This window comes from Neolamprologus multifasciatus, chromosome 12, assembly GCF_963576455.1.
Source record: "Neolamprologus multifasciatus chromosome 12, fNeoMul1.2, whole genome shotgun sequence".
Classification (NCBI taxonomy): domain Eukaryota; kingdom Metazoa; phylum Chordata; class Actinopteri; order Cichliformes; family Cichlidae; genus Neolamprologus; species Neolamprologus multifasciatus.
Genome location: NC_140450.1, coordinates 6,894,324 through 6,912,661, shown reverse-complemented (window position 1 = coordinate 6,912,661; position 18,338 = coordinate 6,894,324). Strand labels below are relative to the sequence as shown.

Here is an 18,338-nt window from a genome sequence, read left to right as displayed (position 1 = left end):
CAAAGTAACTGTATTCTAAATACCACCTTTTTAAACGGTAACTGTAACGGAATACAGTTACTCATATTTTGTATTTTAAATACTTAACGGCGGTACATGTATTCCGTTACTCCCCAACACTGCCAACCATGCACAGGTAGGCTATGTTCTTTAAACAATGCTCAGTGGCACTAAAGGGCCCAAAGTGTGCCAAGAAAATATCCCCCACACCATTATGTGTTGTGGGGGATATGTGGTATCCATTTATCTATCTAGCTTGCAACATTTTCATAACTATACAAAAGCCTAATAAACTTTATTTAAGTTGTATTTAGGTTGGAACTTTTGCTATGAATTTGATTTACTTTTCCAGATGAAATATCTCAATGTTATTGTTGTGGTCTAAATCTAAAATATATATAGACTGTTGATAAATATTATAAAGCTCAAGATTTTAATTTATTTGAAAGCTTGTTTTATTGTTTTTGTTTCATGACATTGTTCTGGTTAGCAAGGCCATTAGGGGGTTTTATAGTCGACGTTATGCAATCAAACAATTACTGTGTGACCAAAGTTTTAAAATAAAAAACTTTATCATAATTTCATTTCATTCACTGAGAAAATATTATTATCCAAGAAGACACAAATACGAAGAGGTGGTTCAGGTTCAGGTTTTTAGGCCTTTCTCAAAGGTCAGTTTGGCAGGGAACTAAACCTCGCAGTATCCATTCAACAGAGGAATCAGTGATTTTACTAAATCTGCTTGGTTCTTGTTTTTTATTACTTTTTGTATAAATCCTCAGGGGTGAAATGTAATATTTTACTTTTCTGTTGTTGCTCCTAAGTTAAGCTCTTTTGGCCTACTGTGTGTTGTGTTTTGGGATCACTATTGTTTCTCTTATATTCATTCCTTCTTCAGCACATTTTGAGCATTTTTAAGTTGGTCTCTTATCACTGTTATGCACATGGCATTCAGTAATACATCTCTTTTAAGTCTGCAGATTTTACAGAGGTGTTTAGACTCTATTAAAAGTGGTTGAAAATTGTCTCTAACTTAATGGAGAGAAGACAGAAGTCCTTGTTTGTGCCCCCAACAAATTTATGCAGAAAGTAATGGTGAATAGTTCATCAGGAACTTCAGAGTATGTTTTGAGTCAGCTTTCATTTTAGACACTCACTCAAATCTCTGTCTCACTCTTGCTTCTATGATTTAGGGAAAATTGTTAAGTTGCGCTCAGTTGTGTCACGCTCTCAGCTGAAAATTGGAAATCATCCTTTTATTTCATCATGTCTGGATGATTGTAATTCATTGTTCACGTCTCCTATGAAATCTTAAAGCTCGTCTGCAGGTTGTTTGAAATTACATGTCACACCTTTCAGGCGCACTGGCTTCCCATTAACTTTAGAGTTCACTTTAAAATTCTGGTTTTGACTCTTAGAGGTCTCCATGGACAAACGCCAGCATACATACAAACGTTACATCCTTACATGCCCAGGTCATGTGATCGGGGCCTGCTGGCTGTGCAGCATTTAAGGCCGAGGACTAAAGGAGACAGAGCTTTTGCAACAGTGGCCTCCCAGTATGGAACGCTCTCCCACTGAGCCTGAGTTCTGTGGATCTGTGATCGCTTTCAAAAAGCAGCTACAAATCCATTTTTTAACTTGCTTTTGGGTAAATTTGTTTGTTTGGATGTTCTACCACTTTTATTGCAATGCACTTTGTGCAAAGCATTAAACAGGCCAGCATACCTGTTCATTGAAGTTCATGAGATAGTACTGCAGAGTAAAGTGGGTCAAACAGGCAGGTTCCTCCATGACCAGTAAACTTCTTTCACAGGGATCGTTTTCAGATCTATCAAGTGAGACAAGCTCCTTTACCCTCTAATGATACATCCCTCCAAATTAACCTGACTTCAGCACCCTGAGTGCAGAAAGTGGCAGGTATTGTCTCCTATTCTTCTCACTTTCTCGTTCTTACAGTAACCAGACACTGTCACCTTTTGTCCCATTGTTGTCTTAATTACTGGTCGTCTTGGGTTCAGAGGGATCTGCTTACTCAAGTCTCTTTTCCTTGTCTGTTGACAAGGCTGAGACTTTTCATTGGGACCCAGAGGAGCGATAATAAAGTTTAATATGTCTGTGAAGGTTCTCAGTCATTCAGGTCATCGTAGTCAAAGGAGCTTGCAAAGAAAAGCGTCTGGACTTCTTTAAGTTACTTGAAGACATTTCACCTCTCATCCGAGAAGCTTCTTCAGTTCTAAGGTCAAATGGTGGGGATTAAATAAAGTTTAATCTGCACTATGGCTATTGGGAGAAAATGAATACATTCATCCAACAATTTTAGCAACATTTCAGATTATCTGCGGTGTAGAAAGATTATTTTACACTCAAGTAGCAAAAAGGATGCCGCTGGTACCAAGCATCAAGGCGAGGATCATTTAGATATCTTATCACCAGTAGAGGGAGTAAGAGGATTGTCTCCAGATTGCTTTTTTGTCTGATGTATTGGAATGTTCTTGCTGATCTCCAGAGGACTTTGCATATTGAGACCATTGATAGTCTTAAAATTGCTTATTGTTATGTGCACAGGTGTTTTGCTTTAAAATTTGCTTCAGCCAGAAGCCTCAGAGGAGGTTTTTCTTACTCTTAAACAATAGTCAGAAAAACAGGACAGTTCCCGTTTAGCACTGAGAGAATGACTTTACCATGAAGTTGCGCGAGGCTAACCACCAAATATACAATCCAGATTTCAGCAAAGCCAAGCTTTAAGCACTTTCAAAGTGAGCAATGATGAAAGGAAAACAGAAACACCTTTCATGAATTAAGAAATCAATGCTGTAAATGTCGCAACGGTTCCAGCTTATTAAACGCCTCTCTGTGTTCGGTTTTGTTTTTGGATTTTTTTTTTCCTCGCAGCGTGTTTCCAGTTGTAAAGCTGGACTCCTGCCGTTCCTTCTAAAATGTGCAGGTTGCACGCTTGACCTCATCCCACAGGGGAGCCAATGGCTCACACATGGCACTCCAAATCCTCGCTCTTGCGCATGCATCTCCAAACAATCTGGGAGTCATTTCGCATATCTGATAAGTTTTGTGCTTCGTGGAAGAAAAGGCGAAGGCCTGTGCACATGTCCCGAGCCTGAATCCAATCAAGGCGAGTAGACTTCAGAAAGTCACACTGCACCTTTTGATTTTCGCACACAAAGCACAGAAAGACTTCAAATGGAAACGCGGAGAATGGGATTAGCTTGATCTGATATTTGCAGCCCATATGCTTTGCAGCAACTCGGGTATCTGAAATTGAGTTTGATGATGAAATAAACTGTACTGCTGGGGCAGAAGAAAACAGTAGAGTAAGCACAACACAGGTATAAGAAACATGCATACAGTGTTTATTTTGCAACCAGGACACATTAAATAAAACTACAAAGATACTTCACTTATACAAAAGATAGATTATATCCCATTCACATACAAAATAACAATAATTTACTGTATAAATTAAATTTTTCACTATTTTGCTATTTACAATTCGATGAAAACAATGTTTTGGCCTCTTGTGATGACTCAGGGCTTCTGGTGTTGTTTTCATGTTATCGAGCACTACAGGACATTCATATCAACAAAAGCAGTTTTGGAGACAAGAAAAAGACTGTTTCCACCGCTCAGAAGACGGCGTGGAATTTTCCGACTGACTGGAGGACCGGACAGAAAATGGAAGTTTACATAATTCACCAGGCTATCCAAACAAATATGCCCTTGTTAGATTTTAACTGTCAGATTTCATTAGCTTGTGTTTGATTTGAACGCGCATTAATTTCCCATTGCTCTCCGTTTCTCCCCTTCTTTCTACGCTTGGTCAGCTCTGAACATCACAGACCCAGGGGCATGTGCTCTTGTCTTGCAATAATTAACATGAGTTACAGTTGAGAGGACAGGCAAAACATAACATTTTAGAAAACTTCTGATTGGGAAACAAAAGTTATTCATCTTTTTACGGGTATTAAATTCCGTCCGAGTTCTCGAAAACCATAAATCTTTTGATTTGAATGTCACTGTAATGCCGTGTCATGCATAAAATATAACCTTTCTTTCAAGTGCTCAGGTTGCTGTACAAGTGCGTATTTTTTTTCCTTTTTTTTTTGTCTTTTCACTGAAACAGAATTGTGAGTGATTAAGTACCGTTTCATCTTGTAAGCTGGACCAAAATGAAGTGCTTCAAAGTTAGGATCTTTTTTATTTTTCTTGCCAGTGAGAAAATAACTCACCGGCCATCTGCAGAAACCTTGAACATCCAGTCTCACATCAGGAAAGGCCAATTACTATGCCGTTGGTGCATTAGTAGATTCTGACCTTTCACAAGTAGTTAAAATGTCACAGAAAACCATTATAGCTGGAAACCTTGTGTCAGCTTGTGGATAGTACCGTGGGGTGCTTTTGGTTATATTTCTGTCTGACTATATTGTTCGCACTCAACCTTTTGGCCTGAAATCTATATGACAAGTAAAAGCTTGAAGGTCTGCAGCGTTCTGCAGAATTTAGACAATTTACTGGTATCGAAGATTAGATTTTTTTTTTTTTTTTAAAAAGCACTCCGCCTTTGAGCTAAAGTAACACAAAAGCACTTTGACAAGTTGCTTAAATGCTTTGCCGAGACACAAAATGAAAGAGCAGTCATAAATATCATCATTCCCACACTGAATTACATAATATACAACAATATTCATCCCCCTGTAATCAAAAGACAACATAATGTGAACAATATGTTCAGTAAACGTCCAAGACTACACATAAGATACACAAATAAGAAACAAAAAAAAAAAGCCTTTTAAAGCCTCGTCTGTCATTATATGAAGAGTTCTATCCCAAAAGGCTAAGTGTGTCAAAGAAAATAAATCGACATCAACAAAGTCGTGTTAAAAAAACGATGTAAAAGATCCCGTCTGAGATTAATGCTTTCAATCACCGCACAAGACCAGGACGCATTTTGGACATTTAAGTGGCGGAAACCCTATTTTGGAATGAAACTCTTCATATCTACATGGATTTTTTTAAGAAGTGCAGACTTTTGTGAGGGACACCAGTCCACTTTGTGAAAGAAACAGATGTGCGGAACTGAGTCAAGGGAAGAGGAGATCCTTAAGGCACTTGAACAGCATCAAACCGGAAAGACTCCCACCCACAACCGAGCAGAAAAAGCCCTCAGATCTTCCCGAGCCTCCCTAAATGGCAGTTTGTGAGCAAACTGCACCAACCCCCCACCCCCCCAGCCAGCTAGCTACTTCTCCTCGCCACACAAATCCATGGGCGCTGAGTGAACGAGTGGGCGAACAAGCTCCCTTTCTCGCTGATCTTTTCATTTTGCGGTGACTGATTCGTCCCCAAAGTGCTGTCATATCTACCTTCCGTGTGACATTTCCGTGTCCTATTTCCCTTTCCTCAGCAAGCCAGGTGTCACGTAAAACATATATTTTTTAAAAAAACAAAAAAACATTAGCAGTTTGAATACAGAATTAAGAACACAAATGAATAAACAACTCTTTGGATGGGAGGATTCTGGATTTTGGCTGAAAATGTTCATCCGCATGAGGCAGTTAAGTTATTAAAAAAAACTGAAGTTTTACAGCATGTGTCATATGTGAATATGTATTAAAGAGTCGGTTTCTTCATCCTCTCGCTGATGCTGATGAAGATTTGGCTGCCACTGAAACTGAACTGAGCTGATTTGTTTTTGCACTCCAGCTTTGTCATATTTTCACTAGTGAGCTTGCTGTCCAGAGGGGTTTTTGGAGGTATTTTGATTGGTAGGGTCATCCATGGGTGATGGAAACAGCTTCTTGCATGATAAAAGCATCTTTGAGATTTTCCTCTATCCAATCTTTTATTCTCCTCTCCAAGAGTGGAGTCTTACAGTCCTGCCTGCCCTCCCGCTCCTCTTCGGTGCTGAGCAGGTTAGGAGGGCGTGGCCACTTTGGCACACAGACCATTTAGTAGCATTCACTCAGTCAGTTGTCATTAGCCACTCAGTTGTTGGCTTGTTTGCTTAGCGCCTCGAAGAGTTTCATTGTCTGAGGGCCTGGCATCTGACGGCCCTTGAACAGAATAGTGGCGGGTGGCGGTACTGTTTGGTTAGACGGCAGGACGCAGCAGGACGCAGCAGGAGCACTAGTTGCCCACCAGGGGGCTGAGGTCACCGTGGTGGTTCTTTAGCTTCTTCTTGAACAGGGAGATGGTAGAGGGGCGGTACAGGATGATCCAAGGCTCAGAAGACGCTGTGCTCTGGCTGCAGGTGTCTGAACCACTGACGGTTGGGATGTTTGGAGACCTGAGAGTAGAAATGAAGACGAAGTAAAGACAAAGAAAAGGAATTACACAAAAGAGAGAGGGGAAAGGAGAAAAGATGGAAAACAATGAACAGAGATTAACAAAGAGAGTCACAAATGTGTCCTAAAGCTCGATTAATGTCACAGACAGATCCATTAAAACGGTGGTACCAAAGCTCTTGTGTAGGTTTTTACAATTTTTGGGTACTTGTTTAAAAGCCCTCAATACTTTTGGACTCAAAATTATTGTAATTACTGGTAAACCTTGGCTTTAACTTAAACTTTCGTTTTTCAGGAAAATGGATCCATTTTCAGGGGAAAAATCTTTATCTAAATGTTTCTGTGTTTTCACTGGAGGGAAAGGGAAACTATGTTCTACTGGAAGAAAATGTTTAAACAACGTCGTTTTCCTGTTTTTCAATTTTCTGTTCTGTTGATGCTAGGAGATTCTTTGATCGGAAAATTTCTGGCTTTAGTCAAAGTGAGAAAACAGACTTTGTGGCTCCAGATAAAAATTCTTTACATAAGGACTTGTTCTTTCATCTTCAACCAGTATGGTATGACTATCGTGGCGTACGGGTAAAAGCTTAGAAACGTGATACTTGGCTGATCCACCACGCCTCGAACATCCTCATACTTACTTGACCGTGACGTGCAGCAGCAGCTTTGCTACCATGGCGATGACAGTCAGTATGAGGAGAGCTGCTAAAGCGTAGATGGTCCACACTAGACAGAGAGCGGAGCACGTTAACAAGACGTCAGACATCCGATCATGGTAATTAAAACAAACCGCAGCAGACTGAAGAGATTAGCGAGTCAAGAACTATTCAAGCGCTGCTTAATTCAAACTTACACCTGTGAGAAGTTCAGCCAGCTAATTGTCAAGAAATGGTGATACATTATCAGTGCACATCTGTTATCAGCTAGCTGTTTGAGAAAAAGAATTAGGGCTTGGAAAGAATAACATTTGGAGGAAGCAGAAAAGCGCAGAGCACATCAGTCCACCCTGCAAAGTGTTGACTAGATGGCTGATTGGGAAAAAGCCTTCTGAGACAATGACAAGTGAAAACAAGCGTCATGTGGCATTACTTCAATTATGATCATAGGGAGTCACTCTGGGCCAGAGCTTCTAGAAGTATCTCAACATACCAGAACAATTTTCAAACTTTCAGAGAAACCAGGTCATGCTAAGTGGGAGTTCTTGCTAAGAAACCTCCAACATTATCCCAGCAGAGGCAGAGAGAGGCGCGGTAAGTGCAGTGTACGACGGGTGTTAACATACTAGCGCTGTGGCCGGTGGTCTCGCCGCGTCCAGCCCACTGACCTGGCATGTTGTGCTCCGGTTTACCGGGGCTGGACGTGATCACGTAGAGGATCTGGGACGAACGTCCATTCGTCGTACCGTTAGATTTCTCTGTGACTCCGCCAGCCAGCTGGGGCCCTGCTGTACTAGACACGTCTTCGTTTTCCTCCTCGTCATCTCCTTCAGACTCTATTGTTCTAGTGTCCTGGCTTTGGAGTGCTGGGGGGAAATAGAAACAGACAGTTGAATGTTATTTCTTAAATTACCAGGCGGAGACATGGAACAAATCAAAAGCTTACTATCCCACAGCACCAAGTTGATCTGGTTGTTTCAGTGACTAAAAGATTACTTTGTCAGGTGTGGTGCTAAGAATATTCAATTCTGATGTGAAGTGTCTCATTGGCATTTCCAAAGAAAACTGCAACTTTCCAACTATTCAGACATAAATGATTGTCGTGTCCTTGAGGTATAAGCAGAGATGTCAACTTTAACAGCAATGAAACTAGTTCTCAGTCCCAAAAGAAAATAATGCATGAATACAATACAACAGCATTACTTCCATCCTTTTTCTTAACTGCTTATCCACCTTGGGTCATGGGGAGGCTGGAATATAACCCAGATGACTTTGGTCAAGTGGTAAATTACACCTAGGACAGGTTACCACTTCATCACAGGACTTACACAGAGGCAGACAATCACCTAACACACAAGTCTTTAAACTGTGGCAGAAACTGCAGCACCTGAAGGGAACTAACACATCCTCAGGGAGAAGATATAAACTCAGACAGGATTAATATGGACTCAGTGGCCAATATTTATCTCCTCTCTCACATTCTGTCTCACGACGAGTTAAAAACGTTAAAATATCGCTCCCTGCCACATTATAACAGCACACCTGTCTATAAACTGACACTTCCCCCCCCCCCCAGTTTTTAGGTAATGCATCAGTTTTTGTCAGGGAGAATAATGATTGCATGCTCTTTGTGGTAAAAACTAATTTCATTCAGGACCACTATAGCCAGAAGAGCACTGGGATTTCAATATCCAGTTTTCAGTTGATGACCAGCTCAATTCTGTGACCTTCCCATCCATTCATGTGCTTACGTTTAAAGCCAGAGGAGGGCAGGGTGGAGCAGCTAAATGCAGAACAGAACACAGCAGGGATCAATGATAACACATGACATATTACACTGATAGGACATTGATAATGTTAGGTACAGAATGAAAAAGGGCGGAAAGTGGGTTGCAAAGCTGCTTGCACCTGTGTAGCAACTGTAGGAAGACTGAATAAGGCCAATATTGAAGGTGAATAAGGGTGAGATCAGCTGATCTGCTAGGACTGTGACTAAGCTTGACTTTTGGCCTGTCTGAACTATATCACTGTGCTGAATTTGTTCGACACAGTGATGTCTGATCACGCCGCTGCTGTTTTGCACACAGATGAGCTCTGTTTGATATAATACAAATCTGATCTGACGCATTTAATTTGTCAGTAGCAACAAAACAAACAACGTTAACGGAAGGCAGATCACATCTCGCTATATCAGCCAGTTTTTATGAAGTTCTCCATCATTTGCATTTAATCATTTGTGAAAATGTCACCCTTTAGCCACAATAAGAAAAGGCTAGAAGGAGCTTTGGATAAGATAGGAGAGGAAAACGACTTTCATTATTCAAGAAAATCTTTTATTCATCTGGAAATATATAAATCATTTATCAGTTTTAGCAGTAAAATTACTCCTTGGTTGTTATTATAGCTTAGCTTTACTGCCCTTACTAGATTACAGCTCTGTGTAATGTAACATCCCGTGGCTTCACAATGAAGTGATGAATGTAGCGTCGAATGCAGAAGAGGGAAATGTTATGCCATGTCGCTGTAATTTCTACAAGTTAAGGGCATAGATCACTTAACACTCCTTTAATTATTCCATTGTATAAACTGGGCTGCAGCAAGCATGAGGTAATGCTACACTACTTCATGCTGATCATGTTGTTGGATGTATATACAGCAGAGGCACGAGTGAATATTTAATACTAACTGCATTTGTTAAGAAACAGATGGAGTTTGCAAAAACACCCAAGCGTGCTATAAACATGTGGTGCTGAGAACTTTTTTTTTAAATTCAAGACATGATTCAAAAAGTGTTTGCAATAAATTCTGTTTGCTTTAACCTGCTTACAGCTCCAGATGGGCAGAGTTTGCTTCATAAAACAACAGTGCCAGGGAGCATGGACTATTTCAGCTCATTTATGGGCTCCCAGAGGAAAGCAATATCCTAAATGAGATCTCCTCTGCCTTTCATTTACGTCCCCTAAACATAGTTGCGATTTATTTAAAATCACTGTGTGATTTTAAGAAATGTTCTCGCCCTGTGTGTGAAATGTTGCCGCTGAGAAACAAACTGCGCAGCGTTTCAGTCTTGCACTGATATTTATGAGTGTCACTTGGGTCTTTTATTATTTTTCTTACATGTTAAGGTTTGAGTCATTATGCTGCAATTGTAATCATCCGCAGATGAGATATTGTGCTTTACTTAGATGCTTAGAGCAGATGTCTGTGAATATCAGAAATTAGATTTAAAGAATGAAAACTTTTAGACACGGTCACAAAACATCAAAAGATTAAGAGCACGTGTGAAGAAACAGAATAAATGACTTAAGTTATAAATCGAGAAAAAACATTTTTTTTAAGCATATTTAATTTCAGGTGACTTAGTAAGGACCTAGCCATCTCTAACAATTTGAAACAGTCCAGTGGAGATGATCGTTTCCACAACTCTCCACTGACTGCTCCGTTGGCAGTGCAGAATAAACTTTCCAGTATGTGAGTAATGGTCGAACCAAAAGCATATTTCATTCGGGAATACCAGTGTTCAACTGCAAAAGTTTATATCTGGTGGCATCGATATGTTCTGGAGACTAATTAAGTCAGAAATAAAACACAAGCTGGGTTGCAAAGAGGCTTGCAGATATGCAGCAACTATGGGCTACGACAGCTGCCGGCATGTGGGTTTGGACCAGGGTTTTAATAGTTTTGCAATTTTCATTAGTTTTTATTTTTATTTAGTTTTGACTTCAGATTTTCAATTTTATATCAGTTTTAATTAGTTTTTACCAATTGTTTGCTAGTTTAGTTTAGTTTTTATTTTTTTTGAAAATCCTTAGTTTCAGTTTAGTTTTGATTAGTTTCAGTTATAGTTTTAGTTGTGTTTGCAATAATTAAGTGTAATCCCAAAAATAAAATAATCCCAAATTGGACTCTGGCGCTTTCTCCCGACTTTTCCTGACATGATTCTGCACGTGGATGGAGCAGCAACACAGACGACTCGACTAACGTACTGCCACCTGCTGGCATAATGAGACACAGCAAGAAAAAAATCTGGAAACTAAACTTCTTTTTCACCCTTGACTATTGTATGACACGCACACATCAATGAAAACTAAACACATTTTTGCTATAAATTCAGTTAATTTTAGTTAGTTTTGTGAACACTCATTACGGTTTTAGTTAGTTTTCCTTTTTTTGTTTTTATTTTTATCTCCGTTCACTTCTAGTTTTCGTTATTTCGTTAGTTTTCGTTAACGATAATAACCTTGGTTGGGACTGACGTCAACTTATTTGCTGGGAACTGCAGTTAAGCTTGACTTTGTGGTCTTCCAACTAACCAACTCAGGCTCAAGTTATTTTTTAAATACCCCAGTATGTTCAACAAATTATTAACTTTACATTAAACGCATGACATGTACTGTGCAGTTCTTTTCTATTGCTTCTCATGAATCTTCTGTACATTTGTTTATCTTATTTCACGTCACCTCGCCTCCTCCACTGCTGAGGTGCTTCGAGTTCCACTCTTTCATGAATGCTGCTCAGATGTTAAACCAGCATGGTTTTTTTTTTCTTTTTCACGTAATTGCTCAACCTGGCTGTGATGTTCCCAGAACTGCCCACATGTTTCCCATTTGCAAACAAAATACCATGCTTGTGTGTCACTCAATGTGCTGTCACTGTCATCTGAGAGCGTTTATCCTCAAATTACAGATCCAACCGCTCAGCCTGCCACCAAGGAGATATTAAACGTATATGGTGCTGTCTGCTTTCTATTTGTACCTCAGTCACTATGTGTTTGTATCTATATAGTTCTGTTTGAAAAACAAAAAAACAACTACTTAATTCAGGAGGTGACCTTTTCTCATAACCCATCTCAGATTGCATTTGTGGAATAGACTATACCTCCCGCAAAACAAGATCCATGTCATGAGAAAGGATCGTGCCTGTCTGAGGGTCAGAGGATTTTGACCTTCCAATATTGTTTTTACTGTAATGCCAGCAGGCAAAGAAAAATGACACAGAATTACAGATGGAGGGAGAGAGGGAGGGGCGGCCGGAGACTGCCTCTTACTGTGAGCTTGAATGTCACCTACAGTGAATTATATCAGGGTGTGCTTTGTCTCTGAAATTAATCTATTAAATCATTTCTGGTGCTTTCAGACTCTTCATGAGAGAACACAACACAAAAAAACAAGGTTTTTTTTATTCCACATGAATCCTTGTACATTCTTCGCATTAGCCTGGGATGAATAAAATTACTTTGAAGTCCTCTGAGCTGTAGTTTCTTAGAAATGCATCCACTAGACAATGAAATCAGCATATCAGAAGCCGTAATGCACACGATGGTTGTATTTTCTATGTAGGTGGCATAAAAACTTTCAGTGATATTTAGCAGAGAACACACTCTGGGTGAGCACTCTGCAGCAGCTTGATAAGAGACCGAGTTCCTAGAAAAACAGAACACATTTAAATATGCAACATCACCCGGGGCTGTGAGACATTGACTAGCAAATGAAAAGAGAAAAGGGCCTGCCAAAGCCATGACAACTGCCTAACCATAACTAACAGGTGTTGCTTTACTAAACTAGAGATGCTATGCAAAACTCCATCATAGTGCTAGCCAGCCAGCCAGCCACGCCAGCCCGTTCTCACTCCCGAGGCGTAACATGCCGACGTTTTGTCACGTCCCGCGGCGTTCCTGAGGAACGCGAAAAGAGACCTTCAGCGTTCTTATGGTACGCGGCGGGTTATGGCTGAAATCCAGTGCAATGACGCTCCCGCGGTAATAGACGTTCCAGCCCTGTATTCCAGCCCTAAACCTAACCTTATCCCTAACCCTAACCATAACCTTTTTCCTGAGCGTAACCAGGACTTTAATGATGTTAAATAGCGTGTTTCTAAGCGATTTGAAGAAAAAGAGCAAACATGTGTAGATTGAGTCCATATGGTTCTCATTTTTCCGAGGTCGTCATTCAGGAACGTGGTGGGTAGCCGAAAACGTAATATGTTGACGATTTGTCACCTAGCGTAAAATGTTACGCTTTGGGAGTGAGAACGTGTTGGCCACGCAATTGGGGTTCTTGCTTTGTTTGCAAAGTGTTCTGAATGAAGGCAGGCTGAGCAGAGAAGCTATAATGAAGGAAAACATCACAATAGGTGAGAAATTTCAGAAAATCTGGTGAGCTCTCACCTTGGTAAAGAAGAGCAAATCCCTGGGCTTGGTTGGTTCGGTCAGAGTAGAAGTACAGTATGACAAAGTCGCCCGTGATGTTTACCAGATCCCGCGGAGGGCTTCGCCAGTCGAAGCGGGCCACCACTTGATTTGTGTAGCCATCCAATAGCTCCACCATGTCGGTCTGGTCGGAGATGTCAAAGAAGGTGAAATTGAAGAGGATGGCCGAGGATCCAGGGACCTGGATAGTCCAGTAGCAAACACGCCCAGCCCCGTATTTGTCAGGGAAGTCGGGGGAGTAGATCACTCCTGATGGAGAAGTGTAGTTCCCACCACAGGCCCCCACTCGGGCTGAAAAAAGAGCAGTAAAAAAAAATGCCGGTGTTATTCGTTTAAAGATTAAAAGTTGTGGAGATGGTTGACATCTGGTCTTGTGAGGATGTTGTACATGACTTTTTGTGATTGATCAGACACAAAGGACAGACATGTCCTTTGATTTTTAGCACCACAACAAAACACCATAGCTGTGGTATCTGATTTATTAACCTCAAGCTGATTTAGATTCAGAATTTAATTCAAAGCATCTTTACACGATTCAGCCTAAAAACAGCCTGAAGAAGAATGTGGTTTAACTGAAGAGTATGTGAGTATTAAAAACAAGAAATAGGATTCACTCATAACCAGCAACAAAGCTTCTGGAAAATGAGCCTAACTGGACATAACATATGAATAAATGTTATGCAAGAAACATGTTTTTGAATGGACCAAAAAAAACCTTTTCAGGAGACTGAAATATAGGTGGTCTGAGAGAAAACTAGACTGCTGAGCCTTTGGGCTTTAATTTCAGGCTGTACAAAACCTGATCTTTGATAGCAGATTTTGTCAGTCAAAAGTCTTTTCAGAGCAGATCCTGTCTTTGATGGCATGGTGGTATGGGTTTAGAATAAAGAAGAGCTAGCTGCAGGCAGGGTTACTAATTTTAAAATTGTAGGTGTGTTGTGTTCTGACGTCTTACAGCTTTGCGACGATAAAAGAAACGAGCTGTCCCCAAATCAGATTTGTGCAAAATGAAACCAGACTAAATGTTCGAAAATGTACGTGAAATTACAGCAGAGATGTGAAAAGACTAAAGAATGAGATCCAGAATGACAACTGTCAGCGCTCACTGCTGAATATGATGACCCAGCCGTCTCCGCCGCAGGGCTGAGTGTGGTCACCGAAGCAAACATGGTTACACTCCATGCTAGGTGACTCGCCACGTTTCTGTAGGTCCACATCGTTGCCGCAGAAACAGGCATATCCTGACTCCATACCAGCAAGCTGCAAAACAGAAAAAGGAGTTGTGCAACTGAGGAAAACACCGAGGGGGTCATCCTGCTGACTGCAAACACACATTCTTTCAGTTCTCTCAAAGTATAAAGATTGTTGTTTTCCCATAAAATAAGACCTGATTACATAACATTTTTTCACTTTAAAAGGACCAATTATGTTTTTCATGTTCGATTTATGTGGAATTGTGTAAACAGTCGACTACATGTAGCTACTTCCCTCTGAAATAAGTGACTCGAGCCTAAAGCTCGTGATTACAAGATGTTGTAATCTGAGTCTGTGTAACTGTGGCCCCCCAGCTGATTAGAAGACTCCCTTCAAACACGCAGCTGCACACGGGGTGCGCAGAAGAAACCGTACAGGAATAACACCTATCTGTCTTTCAAATCAAAACTGTTAGCAAACCATTCCAGAAAGTGTCAGCGCAGGAATGTGACACGTCAAAAACCTTCACACATCTTGACCTCGCCACTGCTGGCCACTCGCTGTCAAAAGAGGTATTGTTCTTCATTCAGAAGGACGCCGTTGTTCGATATTCAGGCTCTAAACGAACACACGCAACCGAAGGTACTGCATAATTTCCTACTCATGGAATAAGAATCCGCGCAGCCTCTGCTTCCACCCAGATGTATCAAGCTCCTTGTTGTATTATTCTATCTGATGCGGTTAAATTTGAGAACACGTACACAAATACTTTTGGCAGAGTAAACAAGCCACGGATTGCTGTCTCACTCATCAGGCATGCTCTCTGTCAGAAAGTCACGTGGGATCCATACTTCAGAGCACTGATGTTTCACATGTGTATTGAGGACAGTGACAGTCCAAGGGTAGGCAGATGATGCCAGTCTGTTGCCATTTCCTGTAACATCTGCCTAACTGAGAGGGGATGGGGGTGCCTGTCAGTATCTGTCAATGCATACTGAGCTGAAGTGGATCTGCTGAGACAGAAAATTAACACCTGGCACTGTTTATAGCGGGGACAATGGCACGGCAGAAACAGAGAGAAGGGAAAATGCAGCGAAGAGGACGAACCCAGTGGGCTAATAACCATTCATTTCCAGCTGTCAGCCTTGATTATTGTGATGATTCGTCATCTGCTGGTTGGCTTCAAACAGGAAGTGTGATTGCTGAATAAAGAGGGCATCATCTAGATAACTGACAGAAAACTACCCATAAAAGCAGATGATTTGCATAAAAGCCTGACTACTGCAAAAAGACTGCTCGCGCCTGTTTTAAAAACAACAATTTACTCTGTTTTTACATCCAATAAGTGGAGAGATTTGAAGTGATAGGACAGAGGATAAACCATAAACCAATTACGGGTTTTTTTCCTCTTTTATTTTGGATTTTTTTTTACATTTAGTTTTGCAGAACTTGTCGTGTTTGATTGCAGTTAAAATGAAATTTCTCATGTTTTCTTGTTATTTAATATATTTTTAATTGAATTCCAAATCTCACCTTGTATCTTTGCTTCCTGCAGAAGCTGATACAGTTTTGGATGGTGAGTTTGTTGGAGGTCTCACTGGCACCAGTCAGGGTGGGGGGGTCACCACTGTCTCTGAAGCACCCCAAGTTTCCAGGCACTGTAGGGAGAGCAGATGAGAGTGGGAAAAAAATTAGTTATATGCAGCATCTTAGATGCAGTCTGCATCACACAGTAAGGCGAGGTTTTCACATGATTAGGGAAGATCAAATGTATAATGGAATACAAGTACAGCGGGTGTTAGAAACAAGTCGACAGATATGGAAAGAAATGGTTTATATCATACAGAACATGCTTTAAACTTTATTTACATGGTCTATATTAGGGCTGTTCGATATAACGATATATATGATGACGATATAAAAACGTCTATGGTTTCATTTTACGCTATCGTTTGTTTCGTGGTGTCGCAAAATAAACTGTTTACAGCAATATTTTTGATCGTTTTGATGGTCACTGTAGTGGTTATATTAATTTCGTAAAGTTCTCTCTTTCTCTTATATTTAATATAACCACACTACAGACGGACAAGCGCCTGTTTTTATGCGTTGTCGTTAGAAACAAGACGGTAACACCATCGCGTGTCCGCTTGTTTATGTTCCACATAAACCTTTCACAATAAAGCTCAAGATCCTGTTGAGACTTTTCAAAATAAACTGAATCACGTGAAAGAGCAGATTATTTACAGATGAGAAGTAAAAAAAGAGCCGCCAGGTGCTAAAAAATAAACCTTAGACTCAAACGTTAGAACAGGCTTTTCCCCGCAGCACGCCGTGTAATAAACACAAAGAAAACGGCGGCCTTTACAACTTATGTCTAAAAATGTATAGTTTCATGCATCGGTTAAAACACTCGACTCCAGCTACATGATGCGCAGCAGGAAACACTTCCGGCAAGTTGAGCTGCCCGAGATTCACAGAATTTACAGAAAATGTTACATTTTTGTGATTTATATCGCTATCGGACGATAGAATTCTTATATCGGGATATGAGATTTTGGTCATATCGCACAGCCCTAGTCTATATGCTGTTTCAATTTTCTAATCATGTTTGTGATTAACGCTTAATCTCAAAAGCCCAGCCCAAAGAACAATCAGTGATGACACACTCGTCAAGTATTCAGAACTCTGTTTGAAACTTCTAGCTTGAACTGCCAAGAAGCAAGCCAACTATTTGGCTTCTGAGAAAAAGAGAAGAGGAGGAGGAGGTGGCGAGCGGCAATGGAGGAAGAGGAGGAGAGAAAAGAAAAAGGGGTGAAGAGGACAGGGATGTTTGAGTCATAGCGACACGGAGCTGGAATTTAGAAAATGTACCCTGTCAGATTTGAGAGCTGTTGCATCAGATTAGGAATATAACATTTTCTAAATGTGTGACTGTGTGTGTGTATGTGTATGTGTGTGTAGGTGTGTGTGTGTGTGTGTGTGTGTGTGTGTGTGTGTGAGTGTGTGTGTGAGAGAGAGAGAGAGAGATAGAGAAAATAAAATTTTAAAGTCTCACGTACAAAGAAAAAAAAAGGGGGGGGGGGCTTTATTAAACTCAGATTTATTAAACTCGGTATTTTTGTAAAACACAAACATTAAGAGCAGCATTAGTTTTGGCACGTTCCAAAAATTAAGCTTTGCCAGCAATCGTTGTGTATAAACTCGCAACAGCTGGTTACAACACCCTTCAGTAAAGTGCACAATATTTCTGTTGCTTTAGTTGTTCATCACTGTCTTCAGTCAGTCCTGCCTCTGCAAGCCAATTTGCAACCCATCTCTAAACCAACTCCTCATTTTTATCCTATGTCTGACTTTTTCCCAGTCATTGCCATCTATGCCTGTTTTATTTCTACACATAAACAGCACAGATGGCTAATAAAGTCTATTTAGGAAGACCCAAGCTAAGTGTTTTGTGAAATGCATGAACATTGGCTACATTTCATTGACAAGTTGCTAAGTGGATAATCTTCAAAAAAGTACCTTTATCTTTTAAATATGACTTAAAGCTAGTGATTAAAAACCACAAGATAGTGTTTACTACAATTATAGATTACAGAAATCACATCACTCTTATGCTGGTTTCACTTTTCATATGAGGAGGCTGAAATCCCATTCATAAATCAGTTGTCCTGACGGACGTGTTATAAAAAGAATAACACTTCTGTGCTTTAACTCAGACAGGCTTAAGCTGAACAATAGATCTTTGCACAGCAGCCACTTGACATCAAACAGGTAAGCGCAATTTCTAATCTCGTGAATTTAGGCTCTTTGACTAAACAGAACAGAACCGACGCTAAAAACATTACTTTTGAATTATTTTGTTGATACTTTGATTATAGCCTCTCATGTGCACCAAAAGGTTTCTCTGCATGCAAGTTAGATTTTACAATATGTGAGACCAATGCGCCAACAATGCCAGATGGATTTCTAACCAGACAGATA

General features: G+C 40.4%; 1 protein-coding gene across 3 annotated transcripts in view; it reads right to left on the bottom strand.

The window, feature by feature from the left end:
• Nucleotides 1-1,460: 1,460 nt before the first annotated feature.
• Nucleotides 1,461-18,338, bottom strand: part of kremen1 (kringle containing transmembrane protein 1) — a 70,147-nt gene continuing 53,269 nt past the window's right edge. The window contains exons 4-9 of one of the 3 annotated variants that reach the window (XM_085179791.1): nt 15,891-16,015; nt 14,270-14,423; nt 13,122-13,454; nt 7,582-7,821; nt 6,941-7,025; nt 1,461-6,301 (exon numbers count right to left, since the gene is read on the bottom strand). In XM_085179791.1, the coding sequence (XP_085035917.1) occupies nt 6,142-6,301; nt 6,941-7,025; nt 7,582-7,821; nt 13,122-13,454; nt 14,270-14,423; nt 15,891-16,015 (1,097 nt within the window). In that variant the 3' untranslated portion in view covers nt 1,461-6,141. The remainder of the gene's footprint in view (nt 6,302-6,940; nt 7,026-7,581; nt 7,822-13,121; nt 13,455-14,269; nt 14,424-15,890; nt 16,016-18,338) is intronic. The other 2 variants (XM_085179794.1, XM_085179793.1) reach the window with 2 other exon arrangements.